The sequence below is a fragment of the Hevea brasiliensis genome, chromosome 1, assembly GCF_030052815.1.
Source record: "Hevea brasiliensis isolate MT/VB/25A 57/8 chromosome 1, ASM3005281v1, whole genome shotgun sequence".
In the NCBI taxonomy this organism is placed as follows: domain Eukaryota; kingdom Viridiplantae; phylum Streptophyta; class Magnoliopsida; order Malpighiales; family Euphorbiaceae; genus Hevea; species Hevea brasiliensis.
The window spans coordinates 124,811,315-124,832,300 of NC_079493.1; the positions used below are offsets into that span (position 1 = coordinate 124,811,315).

At 33.4% G+C, this 20,986-nt stretch overlaps 1 protein-coding gene and 1 pseudogene across 1 annotated transcript; one reads left to right on the top strand and one right to left on the bottom strand.

The window, feature by feature from the left end:
* Positions 1-2,210: 2,210 nt before the first annotated feature.
* LOC110634261 (pentatricopeptide repeat-containing protein At5g39710-like) lies at positions 2,211-20,191 on the bottom strand (annotated as a pseudogene).
* Positions 6,781-7,350, top strand: LOC110634297 (uncharacterized). Its single transcript, XM_021783240.2, has one exon. It carries the CDS (start codon positions 6,781-6,783, stop codon positions 7,348-7,350), a length of 570 nt encoding a protein of 189 aa, XP_021638932.2.
* Positions 20,192-20,986: the final 795 nt, after the last annotated feature.

The following is a 20,986-nucleotide window of genomic DNA, read 5'->3' on the forward strand; positions in this document are numbered from 1 at the left end:
TCCTTCTATGATATCTTATATTGTTCTCTATACCTATCTTGTGTTCTGTTCCATTATTTGTTATACTATCTGTCCTATGGACTAACTTCTTTATCCACACCCATCCATGATATGGGAACCCTTGCTCATTTAACACTACACTCGGTACACTCGGGCGCCGGTATAGCGCATTGCTTTCGGTGAACGCTTTACACCCTTGCATATTTCTCACTCCACCCGGGCTCTGATGTAGCGCATCGTAAGTAGAGGATGCCCCAACGTTTATCTCATAAGAATCCATATCATGAGGTGTAACAAAATTTTACGCTGATTATCACCTACCGCAACCCCTCTCCTTTATCTGGGTTTGGGATCGGCTAAGCACAAATTATTTAGGCAGAGTTAACATTACAAACAAACAATGAAAAATATTTTTATGAAATTTTTTTATTAAAAAATATTTTTCATATATAAATTATTTTTCGTGAAACAAACGCAATATAAATAAAGCAATATCATGTAACACAGGCACCCGTATTGAGGGCTTACTTGGTCCTGTATGAACTGGCAATTGCCAATGGGGGCTTGCAATATCCCCAGCTAATGTCTCACGATGCTATTTATTCTAGAATTTTAGAGTTCTCATTGGAGTTATGTGAATGCACATTTATGTATAAGCCGTGCACTGGTGATCCTGAATTGAACTAAAATATCAAACCAAAAAATCTGTGATCTATTAATGAATTTTAATTTAGTAGTATCCAATTATTCTTGAAAGTATCAAACTAAAATATCAATTATTCTTGAAATTTAATTTTCTCTCTTTTATCATAGATATTGGAATCGTTTGGAATAAATTATTTATAAAAAAAAAATTAAAAGGAATTTTCATATAATCATAAATAAATTTTATTTTTTTAAAATGTAAAATTTTTAAATTAAAAAAAATAAATCTTTTTATTTTAAATACAAAAATTAATAAGAAAATCAGTTGAATTAAAATTTTAAAAAATTTTACATTCCAGATAAGAGATTTTGAAAAGAAAAAAATAAAGTAACATCAATCTTCTTTTTTCTTTTCATAGGCACAAGTTTAGAATATTGGCATCACTTGCCATTTTAAACAATGCTTTTCTAGTATCCATTAGACACTAAAACAAGTTTGGAGCATAAATAATTAGCAAACAAGTTTGGAATATAAATATTTAGTGCTACAGAATTTTTAAATAATTTTTTTTTTTTTTTGGGATCAAGAAAACGAGGACTCCAACTTGATTCTGTTAAGTAAGTAATATATTTTCAACCACTAAATCAAATGAGGCTAGGCATTTCTTTGTTATATTTTATTTTTAATGTTTATACTTTTTTTAAGCCATTTCTATGTTTATAGTTTTGAAAGGAAGATAATATTTTTATATTCATATAACGTAATATTTTTAATATAAAAATATATTTTTAAATGAGCATGAAAAACGATGTGAAGATTGGAATGAAGTTGCTTAATATTGTCTTGCCTGTTAAGCAAGAATTCTTCATCAATTTTGAGGCAAAAACGAATTCCCCATCAGAAGCAAATTGAATTTGCCATCCCATATATTCACTTGAATACAGGTGGTTCTCATTTGCCATTGAACAAGGCATAACCACTAATGGGTCCTATCCATAGAAATGAGCAAACAAAATCGAAAAAACAGTTCATCTTATAGGTAAATTTGGTTTCATTTTGGTTTTTGGAAATTTTTTGTTCGTTTTTGATTTTCACAAATAAAAAGCTGCTTAACCAAAGAGGAATATAATATTCAGTTCATCTCGGTTAAATTGTCGAATTATATATTTTTATATTTAATATTTATATATATAATATTATATTTTTTTTTAAATTTTATTTAGTAATTCCACTCACTATATCTTTGCAATTTTTTAAATTCTTGTTATTTCAAACACTTATTAATAATTATAATTAAATTTTATTTTCAATAAAATGGTATTTTAAAGCTAATTTGATTATTAAAATGAACTAGATTATTTTTATTTTATTTCTTACCATCGTAAATATTTTTGGATTATATTGGTAATTTGGAATTTGATTGGATAATATTATTAGTATCATAGTTTGTTACATTTCTTACAAAATTTTATTGTTTAATAATGAATTGTGACTTAGGATATGAAAACAAAAATAATAGTTTGATACATACATATATAACTGGGAAATATATAAACAAAAATAATTAAGAAAGAAAATTAAGTCAATATTTTAAAATCAATATTAATTTGATGCTTAAACTTAGTCTTAACTTGAATCACTTATTATTAAGGAGGATAATAATGGATATGTTTTCTAAAAGCTTAATCAAACTGTGGAAGGAAGGGAAGGTGCGAGCATTTGTCTTACTCAGCCCTATGCTCCAAGTAATTCTGATCCTTCTGGGCAACTGTAGAAAGCATACCTCAAGCTCTTGGATTAGAATTACTTTGTGGTGTGCTTACTTAGCAGCAGACTATGTTGCCACCATTGCACTGGATGCCAGCTTAAGCAATTTCGTAGATGTCTTTGGGAATAATGGTTCTGCTTCTTTTGACTACAGCATTGAGCTAACTGCATTTTGGGCTCCATTTCTGCTGTTGCACTTGCTCGGACTAGACACTATCACGGCCTATTCATTGGAGGACAATGAGTAGTGGACAAGGCACCTGCTTGGACTTGTTATCCAGACTGAGAGTTGCGTTTTACATTCTCATCATGTCGTGGACAGGCTCTCTTGTCTCGATTCTTTCCTTGTTGATATTTGTTCTGGGCTCATCATGTATGGAGAAAGGATTTCAAATAAAAGTTACGAATTTCACACACGCAAAAATCCCTTTGAACGCCTTCCCAATTGAATTAAAAACACCAAAATTTCAATCACTTTATAAGAATTGATTATAAAAAATATCAAGGAGAGTACATATCATCATGTTTAGACTGTTAAGTTATGTTTCAATCGCAGCAGCTAAAAGAAAGAAAACTGAAACAAACCTGCATATTGAATGCAACCATTTGAGCGCCATGCATCCAAGCAATTAGTGGCTTGTAGTTGGAGGAGTTAAACCAAGTGCCTTTAGGATACACCCGGAAGACATTTTTTTGAACCTGTACACAACAGATCAAATATTTACCTTGCAATCAACTATTTAATACAAATTAATATAAACACAACCATATCATCAAATCCAAAGCAAAATTGCCCATTCAGCCAGAAACCAGAAAGATCAAAGAAATAAAAGTTTTGCCTAGCAATCTGGCGTACAGGAGAGAGATCAAGACAGAAAGAAGAAGTGAGAAGGTACACACACGCGCGCACACACACACACACACACACGCATATATATCTAAATTGAATTAAAAAAAATTGTCTGTTTGGTTGCTTAGAAACTGACACTATCTACATATTCATAAGAGTACTTAGGCATTACCTGTAGACATCTAGCAGCACTTTCACCACTTGAGTCAATTGAAAGAGCTCTTTGGTGTAACTCTCTAGCAGTGGATACAGTTCCCTTTTTCCATTCTATCCATCCCGAAGCCTAATAGTTTGGAATTTCAATCCATCAAATCAACTTTTATATTGAATCGGCAAACAAAAGAAATCTGCAATCCCAATTTTGACGTGCAGGGAAATTAAGAAATTGCTCTGATTATTTGTTGATTGCATTAAAATGTAATTTAAATCAGTGTTATTAAACTCGGCATGGAGGTTGACCCGGCGAAGGGACTGGGTGAATGAGTCATGATTCAACTAGTGGATCAATGGTTCAACTAGTAAGTCATTAAAATTAATTAAATATAACTAATATAAGTAAATATAATTAATTAAATTTTAATTATTTAAAAAGAAACTTTAACATTTATTAAGTTATATTTAATAAACTTTAATAGTGTTTTTAAATTTTATATAAAAGTATTTCAGTAATATAATGCATGAAAGTTTTTATAAATATATAATTCTCTTTTCAATATTTATGAAATATTAAGTATATATTAAAAAATAAATATATTGAAATAAAAAAAATACATAACTACCAAGTTAACTTAATTAATTTTGATTTTAAAGACTTTTTATAATATTTTAAGTTTAATTCTCTCTATACTAAAAATAAATAAAAAAAAAGAGATTTTATTGAATAATTGAACCGGCCGGGTCAATCGGGTCATACTGATTCACCGGTTCAATCACCGAGTCGACCAGATTATGCCTGGTCGCTCCCTTATTTGGTTCAATTACAAACTCGGATCAATTTGAAGGCTAGTTCACCGATTCACTGGTTCAACCAACCGGTTTGGTCCAGGTTTAATAACTATAATATAAATCCAAAGGCATAATTGAGCAACTACAAAGCTAAGATTGTGAAAACAATAGTCAGTGCGTTTTGAAAGATAACGCTAAAAAATTATGTACCTTATTCCAATCTAGTGGCGTGAGAGTTTCAATAATAAAGAAAAGAAAAGAAAAGAAAAGAAGAGAATGTTGTCGTCCACATTTTAGAGTCCATTTATGCGAAGAACATTAGCAAATTCTAAAACGATGACAATATAACAAGAAAGAGATCAAGTTTGACTAATAAATAAAAGACTAAAATATGACAATAAACTGGAATCAGTTTTAGTAATAGTTCTTGGTAATGCAAGAAGAAATGCTTTACAGTCCATATTGGTTGGTGCCTTGGATCTATTTCAGATGCTCTCCTAAATAACACTCGTGCAAGATTTGTAGCAGAGTACTATTAAAAAAAAATCTTTAGTATCTCTTTTATTTTTCCCACACTTTTGTATCTAACAAACAACTTTGAGAAGGGATAAAGATGAATAAGCACCTGGGCAAGTTGCAGTGCTTGGGCTGCCATCTCCATTAACAAACGTGGAATGTTACCTTCATCATCACAAAACCAACATCTGAACTATCTACCCAAGTTTTATACAATTTTAGCAATCTCACACACTAATAATAAAAACATAATTAAAAAAAAAAAGGCAAAGCCAGAACAAAACCATAGTCATATTGAGAGCATTGAGGGCAGAAGGGCCGTTGAGAATAGCGATTCTCGAATAAGTTTTGCCTTCAACTAATACCTGAATCAGCCAGTAATAGAAAGATCAAAGTGTTAATTAAATGCAAAATGAATAGAGAGTCAGTGAGGATGGTATTAAATAAAAAGGAAAATTAACAACTTCATTCTAGAGATCATCATCGATTGAGCTATTACTTGAAAGAGGAAAGGTTTTTGTAGTGGTAATAGGGAAGGGAGCGACAACTCTCAGCTCTACCTGCTTTATTAGAGAACCAACTACTTCCACCAAAGACCTTTTTTTTTTTAAGATGAATTGATAATGATGTGTGACAAATGAAAAGGTAAAGCGCAAAAAATACTGCAAATCTCCATGACAGCAAGCAAAATCTACCGAATCCACCAACCCAAGCAAGTTAATCAAGGAGAGCAAAGCTTTTAGGATGAGTCAAAAAGACAAAGCAAGAGAAAAGAGGAGGAAGAGCAAGTGGGCTACAGGCACTTTACTTTGTGGAAAGGAAAAGGAGAACGCATCTTTCACCTTGTTAAAACGCTGTAGAGAAGGAAAAAAGCCGTCGTTTTTCCGCTTGCACGCGTTGAAAGGGAGAAGGAAAAGCGCAGGTGGAAACGGTGCCGTGCTACAAGGAGAAATAGAAGCCCCAAAAGCCCTCCAAGTTAAAGACAACAACACCCCTCAAATTCCCTTATAGACAAAATTACCCTCCAATTGCCACTTAATACAGAATAAGAAGATGATATCCCTAATACAATTTAGGAATTATATTTCATGTAAAATTAGGAAATTTAAGACTTTTATTCTTTAAGAATTTTATTCTTATTAGGCCTATTATTTAGAAATTTTATTATTTTCTAGTTTATTTTGGTTTAATTTAGTATTCCTAATTAGGATTGAATTATTTAAAATCTTAATGCGATTGAGATTCCTAATTCTATAAATAAGAATTAGGGTTTCTATTGTTATTAGACAAACTTTGTTATGACAATTTTATAAGATCAATAATATTTTGGAGAATTAGTTCTATTTTTCAAGGATTAGTCCTTGATTTCTCCTTCTTGGTCTTTTTCTCTTTGTTCTACATCAATTTTGGTATCAAAGCCTAAATTCAATCCAAACTTTCATAAGTTTCTGCAAAATTTTAAACCTTCACCACTGCACCATCGTCCAACCATCAGACCCAAGTGTTGCCACCACCAGAACACCTGCGACCTCCAAGCGACCCTCCTTTAGGATTCAGGCAGTCAGACATCACTCTGAACGCCATATCCGACCAGGTCAAGTGACGACTGAAACATGATCCGTAAGTTTTCTAGCATCTGCACCCTCCCAAACACTCACCGGCAGTCGATTTACCGATCCCCCAGCAGAATGGCCGTCTGACTCTCCGAATGCAAAAATCCGTTGGGTCGAGTCAAGGAATCTGCTGGATTTTATTTTTAATGTCCATTTTTTTATGAAAATTACTCCTAAATTGCTGAAATTTCAGTTTTCTTTAATGACGTATGCTTCTTTAATTTGAAATCATATTGTGGACTGAAAGATTACAAGATAATATTGATGATTTTAAGGTACAAGATAAGTTATGGGATGCAATTCAAAGAATATAAGATGAAATTGATGATTATTATGAACAACTTGATGAAGTGTGTTATTTGATTGATTTGTATGGAGGTCCTAACTACATTCCTTGTGGTTTATTTAATGAGTATCGATATGTTCAAATGACCTTACAATATATGGAGAAAGTACTTGAAAAATATAAGAATGAATATCATGATCAAAAGGCTCATCAACAAGTTAAAGATAAAGAACTAGAAGAATTTGAAGCATGGAAAGAAGCACATGTGTTCCAATTGAGAGAACAGTTGGATACAGTAAAAAGTACTGAAAATATGAAGGCAAAAAGTGTTGAAAAAGCAAGTCAACAACAAGAGAAGCTTGAATTGGGAAGGCAACTTGAGGTTGAAGATGAAATTGAAAAGGAGCAACCTGAAGAATCTAAGATCGAAGAACCTGAAGATTTGAGTCTTGAACTTGAAGATTTGATTCTTGAACATTCACATGTTGAAGAACCTATTCTAGAGCAAGAAGTTGATGAAAATGCACAAGAAAAACTTGAGGAAAAATTGGAGAACAAAAAGGATCATTCTATGGAAAGCTCAATGGAAATTGAAGAAAATCAAGTTATTCATAATGATTTGAAGAGCCTTTCAACTGTTAATAAGCTTAATTTTATTTGTCCAGATCCTTTTAGAGATGCAAAAGAAAGCATTAAGTGCTTGATTTCAAGCTTGTTGCCACCATAAAAGAATGAAGAGTTGATTGTTCTCCTAATACAGTTTCTAATTTTTTTGCATTTCAAGACTCGAGGACAAGTTTTTTCCAACCAGGAGAGAATAATGCAGAATAGGAAGATGATATTACTAATACAATTTAAGAGTTATATTTCATGTAAACTTAGGAAATTTAGAGTTTTATTATTTAAGAATTTTATTCTTATTAGATCTATCATTTAGAAATTTTATTATTTTTTAATTTATTATGGTTTAATTTAATATTCCTAATTAGGTTTGAATTAGGATTCTAAAATCCTAATGTGATTGGGATTCCTTATTCTATAAATAAGAACTAAGGTTTCTATTATTATTAGACAAGCTTTGTTATGACAATTTTATAACATCAATAATATTTTGGAGAATTAATTCTCTCTTTCAAGGATTGGTCATAGATTTCTCCTTCTTTTTAGTTCTTTCTCTTTGTTCTACATCACCACTATTCGTGTACAGGCAAATTTCTCACCAGTTTTAATGTATTGTGAATTCTTCAGGTGAATACCACATAGATTATGATCTCACAGCAAAAAAGGAAGTTTCTTCAACCTTTTGGAAACAAAAGGAATGACACCACAAGCAAGGCTAGAAGTAGCTTAAATAAACTCATCATAACTACAGAACTTCAAAGAGGGTTTACTTACTCTAAGTAACACACAGAATAAACCAGCAATTATTGAACCACCCATAACCCCCATAGCCTCCTTCTAATCCCTAACCTCCTCACCATCTTATTTGACAAAACTTCTCCCATTGGCTAGGAGAAGAAGTTTGCCATCCAAAACTTGTAGCAATCATCACTGCAACCTTAAGGTTCATTCCAAATCAAAGCAAAATCCATACGTTAAACCTAGAATCCACCCCCCATATCTATGTAACCCATTGGAAAAGAACTTAAAGAAAGTTCCGTTTCTACTTGTTATGGAAAGTCAATCACTATATTATTTCTCTGTATATTTTGTATTCTGTATTCCTATTTAGGATTTCTTCCTAATTAGTAGAACACAATTATAGGAATCAATTGTATATATATACCCATGTACTGATTAATTGAAATCAATGAGAATCATCTCTTTCTACATGGTATCAGAGCAGGTCATCAATCTAGGGTGACTATTTGTTCTCGCTACCCAGCTCAGGAGAGACCTTGGCCGCCGACCGGCCGTTTCAACCCCGATCAACATCGCCGGCGTCGTCTCAACCCCCTCATTCCACCACTGTGTGCTGTTGCCTGATTCAGTATAACCATTAAAGGACTTTTGAGGTTTGGCTCTCAGATCCTATTTCGATATTTGCTTGATTTGTGATTTTGGGTTATTTTGCTGCTATAAACACTTTAGATTAGCATTTCGGTTAGTTTTCTTTGTCTCAACAAATGGCAGACAATAAGAATGTTATTTCTGATGTGATTCCGGTGATGACTAAGATCACGGAACACAAACTTAATGGTTCGAATTACCTGGAGTGGAGTAAGACTGTTAGGGTCTATTTGCGTAACATTGATAAGGATGATCACCTTACTAAAGATCCACCCACTGATGATACACGACAAACTTGGCTAAGGGAGGATGCTCGGTTGTTTTTGCAACTTCGAAACTCGATTCATAGTGAGGTAATTAGTTTAATTAATCACTGTGATTTTGTTAAAGAATTGATGGATTACTTAGATTTTCTTTATTCTGGTAAAGGGAATATCTCCTGTATTTATGATGTTTGTAAGGCATTCTACCGTGCTGAGAAAGAGGATAAGTCTCTCACGGCTTATTTTATGGATTTTAAACGGGTATATGAGGAACTTAATATATTGTTGCCTTTTAGTCCTGATGTGAAAGTTCAGCAGGCCCAACGGGAGCAATTGGCTGTTATGAGTTTTCTTGCAGGCCTTCCTTTAGAGTATGAGACTGCTAAATCTCAGATTCTCTCCAGTTCTGAGATTTCCTCTTTGCATGAAACGTTCACACGGGTCCTTCGTACAGAGAGTACTCAATCTTCACAGCCTGCCAGTAGTGCTCTTATTAGCCGTAATCCAAATGGACAACAGGGTAATAGAAGAGGAAGTAGAGGAGGAATTACAGGCAACAGAAGTAATCAGCGTAATGGAGAGGCTATTTCTAATCAGGACTCAAGAGGAGTCATTTGTTATTATTGCCATGAGCCTGGCCATACAAAATATAATTGTCCGCAACTTCAGAAAAAAAATCAGCGATCACAGATGGCAAATATAGCAGCAGAGAATTCTACAGTATCTTCCTCTGAGAAAACTATTTTGGTATCTGCAGAGGATTTTGCACAATTTTCCCAGTATCAGGCATCTCTAAAGCCTACCAGTTCCCCTGTCACTGCGATCGCTGAGTCAGGTAAATCCACTACATGCCTTGTGTCTTCTTCATCCAAATGGGTTATTGATTCTGGTGCGACAGATCACATGACAGGTAATTCTAGTCTTCTATCTGCTTTTCAGTCTAATCTCACTTCCTCTACTGTTACTTTAGCTGATGGTTCTACTTCTTGTGTCATGGGTTAGGCTGAATCACAACCCGACTTCATTAATTTCTTTGTCTTCTGTTTTGTGTCTACCAAAATTCTCTTTTAATCTACTTTCTGTTAGTAAACTTACTCGTACCTTAAATTGTTCTGTTTCCTTTTTTCCTGACCAGTGTTTGTTTCAGGATCTTACGACGAAGCAGATTATTGGTAGAGGACGCGAGTCAGGTGGTCTCTACATTCTGGAAAATCATGTACCGCGGTCGCTTGTTTGCTCCAGTACCTTAACACCTCTTGAAGCTCATTGTAGATTGGGTCATCCTTCTTTGTCTACCATGAAGAAGCTGTGTCCTCAATTTCAGTCTTTATCAGTACTAGAATGTGAGTCGTGTCAGTTTGCAAAACATCATCGTTTGCCTTCTGTGTCTAGAGTCAATAAACAGGCTTCATCTCCTTTTGAGTTAGTCCATTCTGATGTTTAGGGTCCTTGTTCTATTACATCTAAAACTGGATTTTGTTATTTTGTTACTTTTGTTGATGATTACTCTCGTGTTACCTGGTTATATTTAATGAAGAATCGTTCTGAGTTGTTTTCTATCTTTTGTGCCTTTTGTAATGAAATCAAAACTCAATTTAATATTTCTGTGCGCATATTAAGAAGTGACAATGCCAAAGAATACTTTTCAGCACAATTTCAGCCTTATATGACACAAAATGGCATTCTTCATCAGTCTTCCTGTGTGGATACCCCATCCCAAAATGGCGTGGCCGAAAGAAAAAATCGTCATCTTCTTGAAGTAACTCGTGCTCTTCTTTTTCAGATGAAAGTACCTAAACACTTTTGGGCGGATGCAGTTTCTACGGCATGTTTTTTGATCAATCGTATGCCGTCTTCTGTCCTTAATGGGGATATTCCTTATACTACTTTGTTTCCTACAAAATCTTTGTTCCCTATTGAACCCCGTATTTTTTGTTGCACCTGTTTTGTGCGTGATGTTCGTCCACAGGTTACTAAATTGGATCCAAAATCTCTCAAATGTGTCTTCCTTGGGTACTCCCGGCTTCAAAAAGGGTACCGTTGTTTCTCTCCTACTCTTAATCGTTATCTTGTTTCTGCAGATGTCACATTTTTTGAGTCCACTCCATTTTTTCCTCCATCATCTGTGTATGAGAGTCAGGGGGAGGAGGATGATCTCTTAATATATACTGTCCAACCAATGTCTAGTCCTCTCCCACAACCTGTTCCTTCTGTCTCTAGACCTACTCGACCTCCTGTTGTTCATGTTTATTCCAGGAGATTGAAAATTCCTGACTCAGATCCTCCACCAGCTACTTCGTTGGGAGATCCTGTACTTCATACTGATCATGATTCTGATCTAGACTTACCCATTGCTCTTCGAAAAGGTAAACGTTCATGTACTTGCCCTATCTCTTCTTTTGTTTCTTATAATCAATTGTCTTCTTGTTCTCGGTGTTTTGTTACTTCTTTAGACTCTGTTCCTATCCCTAATCACATTGATGAGGCACTGTCTCATCCTGGCTGGTGTGATGCTATGAAAGAGGAAATGGAGGCTTTAGATGCTAATGGTACATGGGAACTATTGCCTTTGCCCACTGGTAAGAAAGCTATTGGTTGCAAATGGGTATATACAGTAAAGGTAAATCCTGATGGTTCTGTGGCTAGGTTAAAAGCACGCCTTGTAGCAAAAGGATATGCTCAGACATATGGGGTTGATTACTCTGATACTTTTTCTCCTGTAGCTAAACTTACTTCTATTCGCTTGTTTATCTCTTTAGCAGCTACATATGATTGGCCCCTGCATCAATTGGATATCAAGAATGCTTTCCTTCATGGTGATCTTCAGGAGGAGGTGTATATGGAGCAACCACCTGGGTTTGTTGCTCAGGGGGAGTTGGGTAAAGTTTGTAGGCTTCGGAAGTCTCTTTATGGCTTGAAACAAAGTCCTAGGGCATGGTTTGGGAGATTCAGTGAAGCAGTACAGGAATTTGGTATGCAAAAGAGTAAGTGTGATCACTCAGTATTTTATAGGCAATCTGAGGCTGGTCTAATTCTCTTGGTAGTCTATGTGGATGACATTGTCATCACTGGGAGTGACTCTGCAGGTATTTCATCTCTTAAAACCTTCCTCCAAACTCAATTTCAGACCAAAGACTTGAAATTGTTAAAGTATTTCTTGGGTATCGAAGTTATGAGAAGTAAGAAGGGTATTTTCTTGTCTCAAAGAAAATATGTCCTCGATCTATTGACAGAGACAGAAAAATTAGGTGCAAAGCCTTGTAGCGCACCAATGACTCCAACTTTACAATTGTTAGCAGGGGATAGTGAGTTGTTTGAAGATCCAGAGAGATACAGCAGATTGGTAGGAAAATTAAACTACCTTATAGTCACTCGTCCTGACATTGCTTATGCTGTTAGTGTGGTAAGTCAGTTTATGTCTTCCCCAACTGTTGCTCATTGGGAAGTCTTGGAACAAATCTTGTGTTATCTGCGCTCCAGGAAGAGGTTTGCTATATGGTAATCATGGGCATTTGAATGTTGAATGTTTTTCAGATGTCGACTGGGCTGGATCTAAGGTTGACAGGAGGTCAACTACTGGATATTGCGTTTTTATTGGAGGAAATTTGGTGTCTTGGAGAAGCAAGAAGCAGAGTGTAATTTCTCGATCTAGTGTTGAATCCGAATACAGAGCCATGGCACAATCAGTATGTGAGGTAATGTGGATACTTCAATTACTAGATGAGACAGGTTTTAAGACCTCCTTGCCTGCGAAATTGTGGTGTGATAATCAAGCTGCTCTTCATATTGCTTCTAATTCGGTGTTTCATGAGCGGACCAAACATATTGAGATTGATTGTCACTTTATTCGTGAAAAGATTCAACAACAGATCATCTCAACAGGACACATCAAAACTGGAGAGCAGTTAGGAGATATTTTCACAAAAGCTCTGAATGGAGCTAGGATTGACTACATTTGTAATTAGTTGGGCATGATTAACATCTATGCTCCAACTTAAGGGGGAGTATTATGGAAAGTCAATCACTATGTTATGAAAAGTCAATCACTATATTATTTCTCTGTATATTTTGTATTCTGTATTCCTATTTAGGATTTCTTATTTAGGATTTCTTCCTAATTAGTAGAACACAATTATATGAATCAATTGTATATATATACCCATGTACAGATTAATTGAAATCAATGAGAATCATCTCTTTCTACACTACTATTTGCCAACCCTTAGTCTCTCCTGATACATCAAATTTACAAAAATAGTTCCCAAATTCAGGGGGTTAAAAGCAAATAATAGAAAAGAAATAAATCAAATCCTAGAAAAGAATATATTGAAATTTAAAAAATTAAACAAAAGGAGAGCACAAAGAGAGAACAGTGAATGATTTCTAACCCAGGATAAAATCTAGCTAAGAAGCACCACAATTACGTAAGGCCACTAAAAAAGAGAAAAATCCCAATAATGAGAGGGAAATTTGAAGTAAAATGACAAAAGAAACCTCACCTTTTCAAGCAAGAGAGTAGAAGGATGAGATTATTCAAAAATTTCACAAAGCACAAATCAATTTGAAGTTTCTGGTGTGATCACTATACAACTGTAGATTCAGTTTTAATGTATTAGCATAAATATAGATAAAGATATATCAATGCCAATAAAAAGTAAATAACAGGCAAGTTGCAGAAACATCAAATATTAAGTTTTTATCAACTGAATATGAGTCTACAAGTTACACCAACGTAAAAGCTCCATAACTTTAAACATTTGGTGCCTAATCTTAAGCATAGATCCACTAAATTAAACTCAGAAAGGAAATGAACAAACCTTTAAAGTATCCCAATATTTACCATGTCAAAATCTATAGTTCCTAAGAAAAAAACTGAAACTCTACTTCAATGCACACCACTGTTGTGGTGTGGGGGGGGGGGGTGTTCGGGGGGAGAATCCAGCTATGCATATGTAACAATGTAACAAAAATAAATTTCTAAAAACAAATAAAAGAGTAATGGATTAACACTAATGATGTTCCCTAAAACCATGCAAACCACCAAAGATAGAAGCCCAAGCCAAACCATATAACAAAGAAACTAAACATTACCGATGAATTTAAAGTTGCAAAGCTGGTTGTTACAGCTCATTCATACTTCCTAAACGATGTAAATTCAAGAAGTGTATCCAAGTAGAAACAAAGCAAACACCAGTAGATCTAAAATCCCAAAATTGGTCACTAAATAAAAATTTGTTTATGCCCATACAGTAAAGCATCTAAAATGGCAACATGGAACAACAAATATATAAGTTGAACAAACTAAGGCAAAAACAAAACTAAGGAAAAAGACTAATAAAACCAATAACAAACAATGAAACAGAACACTATTTTCATGCCATCTCAATACTACAAACCACCTTGCAAATGCCTATCCAATTGATATATAGCATGTATAAGTCAAATGCATATCTTTTTTTTTTCTTTCTTTCTTTTCAACAAATAGGATGCTCCTAGTAATATTACAAAGTTATACATTCTCCAAATCCCAGAGAAAACAGAGCAGCAAGAGAAAAAAGAGAAAATAAAATTAGTTATTCAATTTAAAATAACTAAAAACAAACAAATCTAAGTTGAAAAAAAGAAAAAGCATCAAAGATACACTGTAGCAAAACTAAAGCATACCTGGCTAAATTCCAAGCACAATGCAGACCCTAACACCAAAAAAAAAAAAAAAAAAAAAAAAAATCAGCCAACCAGCAATGGTTCCAACTTGCAAAAATAAAATGCAAAAAGTCAAGCCAAGAAGAAGGAAAAACAAACATTTTAAAATCAAGATTATAATATTTCAGCGGACATAAATACTTCAAATCAACCTTAAATAAGGGCAAAAACAGATGCACTAACCAAAAGAAAAAGAACAAACTAACCACCTACAGTGTTAGACCAAAAATGAAAGCAAAATAGCAATAAATGAAAGGAAAAAAGAGCATTAAATGCTAATTATCTTCTCTAGAAGCTGATTGTGGAAGCCAGAACAGAGATCACTTCCCACCAAACTCTTAGAAAATTGACAAGGTCCCATCAATTAAGATCATAAGCAACACTAACAATCTCAAAGATTTGGTCCGATACTCATTTGCATTCCAAAAGGGAAACTCACTATGAAGTATACAAAACTTGACAGAATAAAGTCTACAAGTTCAAACTAGTCAGATATATTTTAGCCATATTATTTTGGACAACTTCTTGGTAGCTTCTATGGTTACATCGTTTAAAATATAGTAAAATATTTTGTTCACAAAAAAAAAAAAATTTTACGAATTATATTTTATCTCATAAATTTATGTAAAGTGATATTTATATTTTGTTAAGTAATCACTTTATAGAAAATATATTAGATCAATGGAAAAATAACGATCTTGCAAAAATATACATAAATATAATATTTTTTAAATTAACATAATAAAAATTATATTAAACTAATAAAAATTAATTGAATTATTTAATTTTAATAATAAAAATATAATATCCTTATTATTAATTAAAAATGATATTTTGTCATATTAATTAAAATTTTACCGTACAGCCATACGACCGACTATGTTATATGGTAGTGAGTGTTGGGCATTGAAGGAGTCGTATGCGTCTAAGATAAGAGTTGCAGAGATGAGAATGTTAAGGTGAATGAGTGGCCATACTAGACTAGATAAATTCCGTAATGAGAGTATTAGAGAAAAGGTAGGAGTGGTACCAATTGAGGATAAGTTGAGAGAAGAGAGATTGAGGTGGTTGGTTATGTGAAGCGTAAACATACGGAGGCTCCAGTTAGACAAGTAGAGCACATTAGGTTAGAGGATAGAAAGAAAAAAAAGGGATAGACCTAAATTGACTTGGAGGAGAGTAGTACAACATGACCTAGAAGTATTACAAATTTCTAAGGATTTAACCCAAAATCGTTTAGAGTGGAGAAAGCGAATCCATATAGCCGACCCCAAATTTTTGGGATAAAGGCTTAGTTGAGTTGAGTTGAGTTAGAGTTTATGTATAAAAAATGCTATCATTATATATTTGTAAAGTGTAACTTTTTTATATTTTTATAAAGGGTCATTATTTTTATTAATGCATTTTTTTTGTAAAATAATAACTTTAAAAAATGTGTATCACTTTACATCAATTTATGAGATAAAATATATAAATTTCATAAACTTCAATTTTTTTAAATAAATTTACAAAAAATATTATATATATATATATATATATTTTTTTTTTTTTGAAATATCATCATTTTTATATTGATCTAATATGTTTTCTGTAAAGTGATAGCTTTACACAAAATAAATACTACTTTTACAGAAAATTTAAGATAAAACATAAAAATTCCATTAAGTTTATATATATATATATATATATATATATATATATATATATATTTGTGAAACAAAGTAATCCTACTTTGATCAAAACAAAGAAATTATAGAAGCCACCTAACTACTTTAGTATATGAAACTACATTAGAATATCTGTAAATAAGATTGTCCAATAAGATCACTATATCACAAAAAACTCATCTACTTGTCTCTATGCCACATATACTCAACTATAACAGCAGTGATCCATCATATGCTAACACCAAATTACAGGACTTCCCTTGAATCACATATCACCATATACAGACCCATTCATTGAAACCTATCTACATAATAAGCAACGTGGAAGCAGGTCCACTTGTCACATTCACAAGCATTACAGTTCTTTAGTTGACTATTTAAGAGAAATTGTCCTTGAAACACTTTAACTTTTTATTGTAATCTAGAAAAGTACAATGCTCTCCAATTTTGATTTATATAATTATACCCAAACAACCAAATTTTTTTTTATGTGTATATATATATTATTTTTTGGTCTCCTCATTTTCTGATAGGACCAAAAAACTTTCTACACATCAGGTGGCATTAGCCGCATTACTCACTAATATCAAATCAACTAGCAAAGGCAACTTAAACGAAAACAAATCCATAGGACAAATACAACATTCCTAGTTAGTAAGAAAACGGAAAGCCAACAAGTAGCAAGGTAGTAGAAATTCAAGTGAATATGGCGAAATTCTCACTTACAAATGCAATGCATTCATGGTTTTTGCTTCTTGCTGAAGGGTGATTTCATATGTATGGTCACAAAAGGCCTTGCATAAACAATTCCAGTGATCTGCAATAATATACAAGAAAAGCATACCCAGCCAAATCCATCTGATAATCTCAGAAGCTAAAAGAATGGAATGTCACAGCCACTTATAAACTAAAATAGGCACTGCCAGTACTATCTTCCCAACATCCTCATCAGCTTGCATTATCTATTTTATTCGAGCCTGCCAAATTAATATTTTCCATCAGACAACAATGTGATTTAAAGAAGCCCACCCCATCAACCATATAAGAAAACAACACCCAAATGAAGGACAATTATTTCTTATCAAAAAGATTTTTAATCAATTTTCCGAGAAGTCAAATCAACAGAAACAGAAAAAATCCATAAAAATTTCCATTAACAAAATGATAGTGTTGTATGAACATGGCCTCAGCAAGTCAGCATAAATTTCAACATATTGTAAGCATAAATTTATAAACATGGTCTGCACCACATAAATATGTCTTATACATAGCAGCATAAATTGCTATCAGCAATTGAAGACATTAAGGGTGATGACATGAATTACTAATTAGAAAGAGGAAAAAAAATCTGTATATAGAGAAAAAGGGGGGTTTGAGGAGGAAATCTCCCAGGTTTTCAAAAATAACTTAAACATATGCAAAAGGAAATCTTAGAGGAACAGTACCTCACCATTTGGTCCTCATCACATCATTTCCTCCAAATAACGTTTGGCAACCAAACCAGGGACCAGCCTGTCCCAATGCTGCATAGGTGATATGATCTGGCGAAATGCCCTTCTCTTTCATTTCATCAAACAGATCTTGGGCTTTATCATTGCACCCAAGTCTTTGATACCCAGAAATGAGAGCAGTATATGTCAGTCGATCAGGTGTCACATTGTTTCTCTTCATTTCACCCATCAACAAGTTGGCCATATCAATGCGCTTTAACTTGCAAAATCCACCAATTAAACAGGTATAAGTAACAACATTCGGAGACTGGCCCCCCTGCAACATCTCCTTATACAATGCCCAAGCCCTTTTCATATTTTCAGCTCTACAAAACCCATCAATAATACACGAATAAGTAATCTTATCTGGAATCAAACCCTTTTCAGTCATCTCCTTAAACAAATTATAAGCTTCGTGCATATTGTTCCTTTGGGAGAATATTTTGATGAGAATTGTATATGTGACCACGCTTGGTAAGATACCACCTTTTAACATTTTTGCATAAAATAGCAAGGCCTTTGTTGGATTTGATTGTTTAGCAAATCCATCTATTATGGTACTATAATGAACAACACCTGGAAAAACATTGTTCTTAATCATTATTGGAAGAACTTCCCATGCTTTATCAGATTTTTTTCCCTTGCACAGCCACTTAATGACTACATTATATGTGTACGAATCAGGCATAATGCCAAAGTTTTGCATTTCATTTATGAATTTCAAAGCTTCCATGAAGTGTCCTCTGAAATATTCGTCAGCAATAACATTGCAAGTGATAGTGGTTGGTGGGACTCCAAACTGTAGCATTATACTTAAAACTTCCAACGCTTTATCTAAAAGCCCCCTTTTGCAGAATCCATAAATCAGCCTACCAAAACTGAATGTGTTAGGAACCAAACCATTCCTTGTCATCTCACACACAACTTCACTGGCAGATTCCATATCACCTTGCAATACAAACCCATCCATTAATATGTTGTAAGAAGTAACATCATATTTGTATCCTGAAGCACCAAGATTACGGAACATATCCAGACAAACATAAATCAGTCCATGCTTACAAAGACCACTAAAGAGAGAACTATAGGTAACTAGGGATGGTTTTAGTTTCACATTATAATGAACCATTTCTTCTATCAAATTGAGAGCTTTTTCTATATCCCCATTCTTGCAAAACCCATCAATCAAAATGTTGTAGCTATAAACATCTGGAGATGGTCCATGGTTCCTCATATATTGCAAAAGCTTCAGAGCTTCATAAGGTTCACCTTTTTGGCAAAACCCATGAATGATCGCATTATAACTATAACTGTTGAGATGCCGATTTCTAATTCTCAAATTCTGGATAAATCCCAAAGCAAACTCAACATAACCAGCTCCACAAAGACCACGAATATATGCACCATAAGTTACAATTGTAGGGCCTATCCCTTTCATTTCCATTTCCTCTAGAAATCCAGTTGCTTGCAGAATATCTATATTCTGCCCAATATGTCCTTTACAATAATAATTCATCATAATAGTATAGGTACAAACATTAGGTGACGGCCCAGAATCCTTCAACTCTTTAAACAATCTTCTAGCAAACTCCAATTGATTGGCTTCCAAAGAACACTTGAGCAAGAAATTACAAGATAAAATGTTTGGTTCCGACCCAAATTTTTTAGCCTGCAAAAACACGTCTGACGCATTCTCAAGCATCTTATTCTCTGCAAAAACTTTTATGAGTATATTGATTACAATAGCTGATATTGCCTTATGCGAATGCTGTAGTGAACTTAACAATGTTGAATGCAACTCTGAAACATCCAAATCAAGTTTCTTATAGTAGGAAATTATATCTCTAAGCAAGAATTGTACTTCAATCTGCAAGCCAGCCAATGCAAAAGCATGAATAATGATTCTAAAGGCATTAATTGAATGAGGAAAACCATGGCAGCTAACTGCATTAGAGAAGCTTGTGTCCTTTGTAAGTTCCCAATTCAAGGTCTTAAAAACCGTTACAACAAATGGAAACAATCCACGCTTTTTTGGATTAATGGGTTTGCTTGCTTTCCCAAATATATCACTTTCACTCATGGGAATATAATTCAACATATCGTCTTCTAACAATAATGCAGAGACAGCTGAATAATGAACTTTAAAAAGAGACTTTTCACGCGAAATAACCAAGCCAAGTAAAGTCGATTTCAATGAGTATGTTTTTGAATAAGAGCAAATACCCATCAATATCCAGATTGCGCTCACGCGAGTTAACAACTAGAAACTGCATAATCTCAAAGGTTTTGCCACAAATGAAGTTTCTATAAGCTAAACCTGATAAAAAGACATGCCTGAAAGTCAATTAAAAAGGGAAAAAAAAGGAGAGACTACTCTAGCTTCTATATGACAGAAAAACATATATACGATCAGAACAACCAGCTTAATTTAAAGATATTACCTCAGTTTATAGGCATTTGACTTGGGAAAATTATTGAATTCCTTCAAGGCGCTGAAATTCTAAAGGAAACGATTTTCTAAGAAGGAAGGGAGGGAGAAAGGTGGGCAACTATATAGCTCCTTCAGTTAAAACTAAACAAAGACGGTGATGTCATCAAAGAAGTGAACAAAAACGACGGAATCGGCGACAGCAAGGGAGAAACGGCAATGGTGAACTACAACGACGGTGCTGGCGTCAAAATTGTGTGGCGGCTGAACAAGCTTCTTCTTTTTTTTTCTTTTTTTTTTTTTTTGGGTACAGTTCTCTCTCTCTCTCCGTTTCATCTTTTAAATGTCTGTTAGAAGAAGGATCTTTAAACGACGTTGTTTTAGTATTATGTGCCCTTAGCTTCCTTTTGGCGTCCACGGGGTCACGGACAACAGATGTGGATTTTCAGAATTTAATAGAAATTTAATTTAATTTGATAAATATTTTTTTTAGAAAAATAATTTTTAATTTGATTTATTTTGATTAATTGTGTAAAAATTAAAAGATTGAATCCACTTATTTATCTAATTTTGATTATTTTTATTATTTTTATAAATTTTTATGAGCTGTTCTTATAAAATTGATAAGAAGTAAAAAAATAAAAAATAAAAAAACTTAATAAAATAAAATAAAATCAAATTAAAATTTTTTAATTTAATTCAATTTAATTCTATTTTAATTTGATTTAATTAATATTACTTCCCAATTTAATATGTGGTCGTATATTATATATTTTAGTTTTACTTTTTTTTTTCTTTTAGG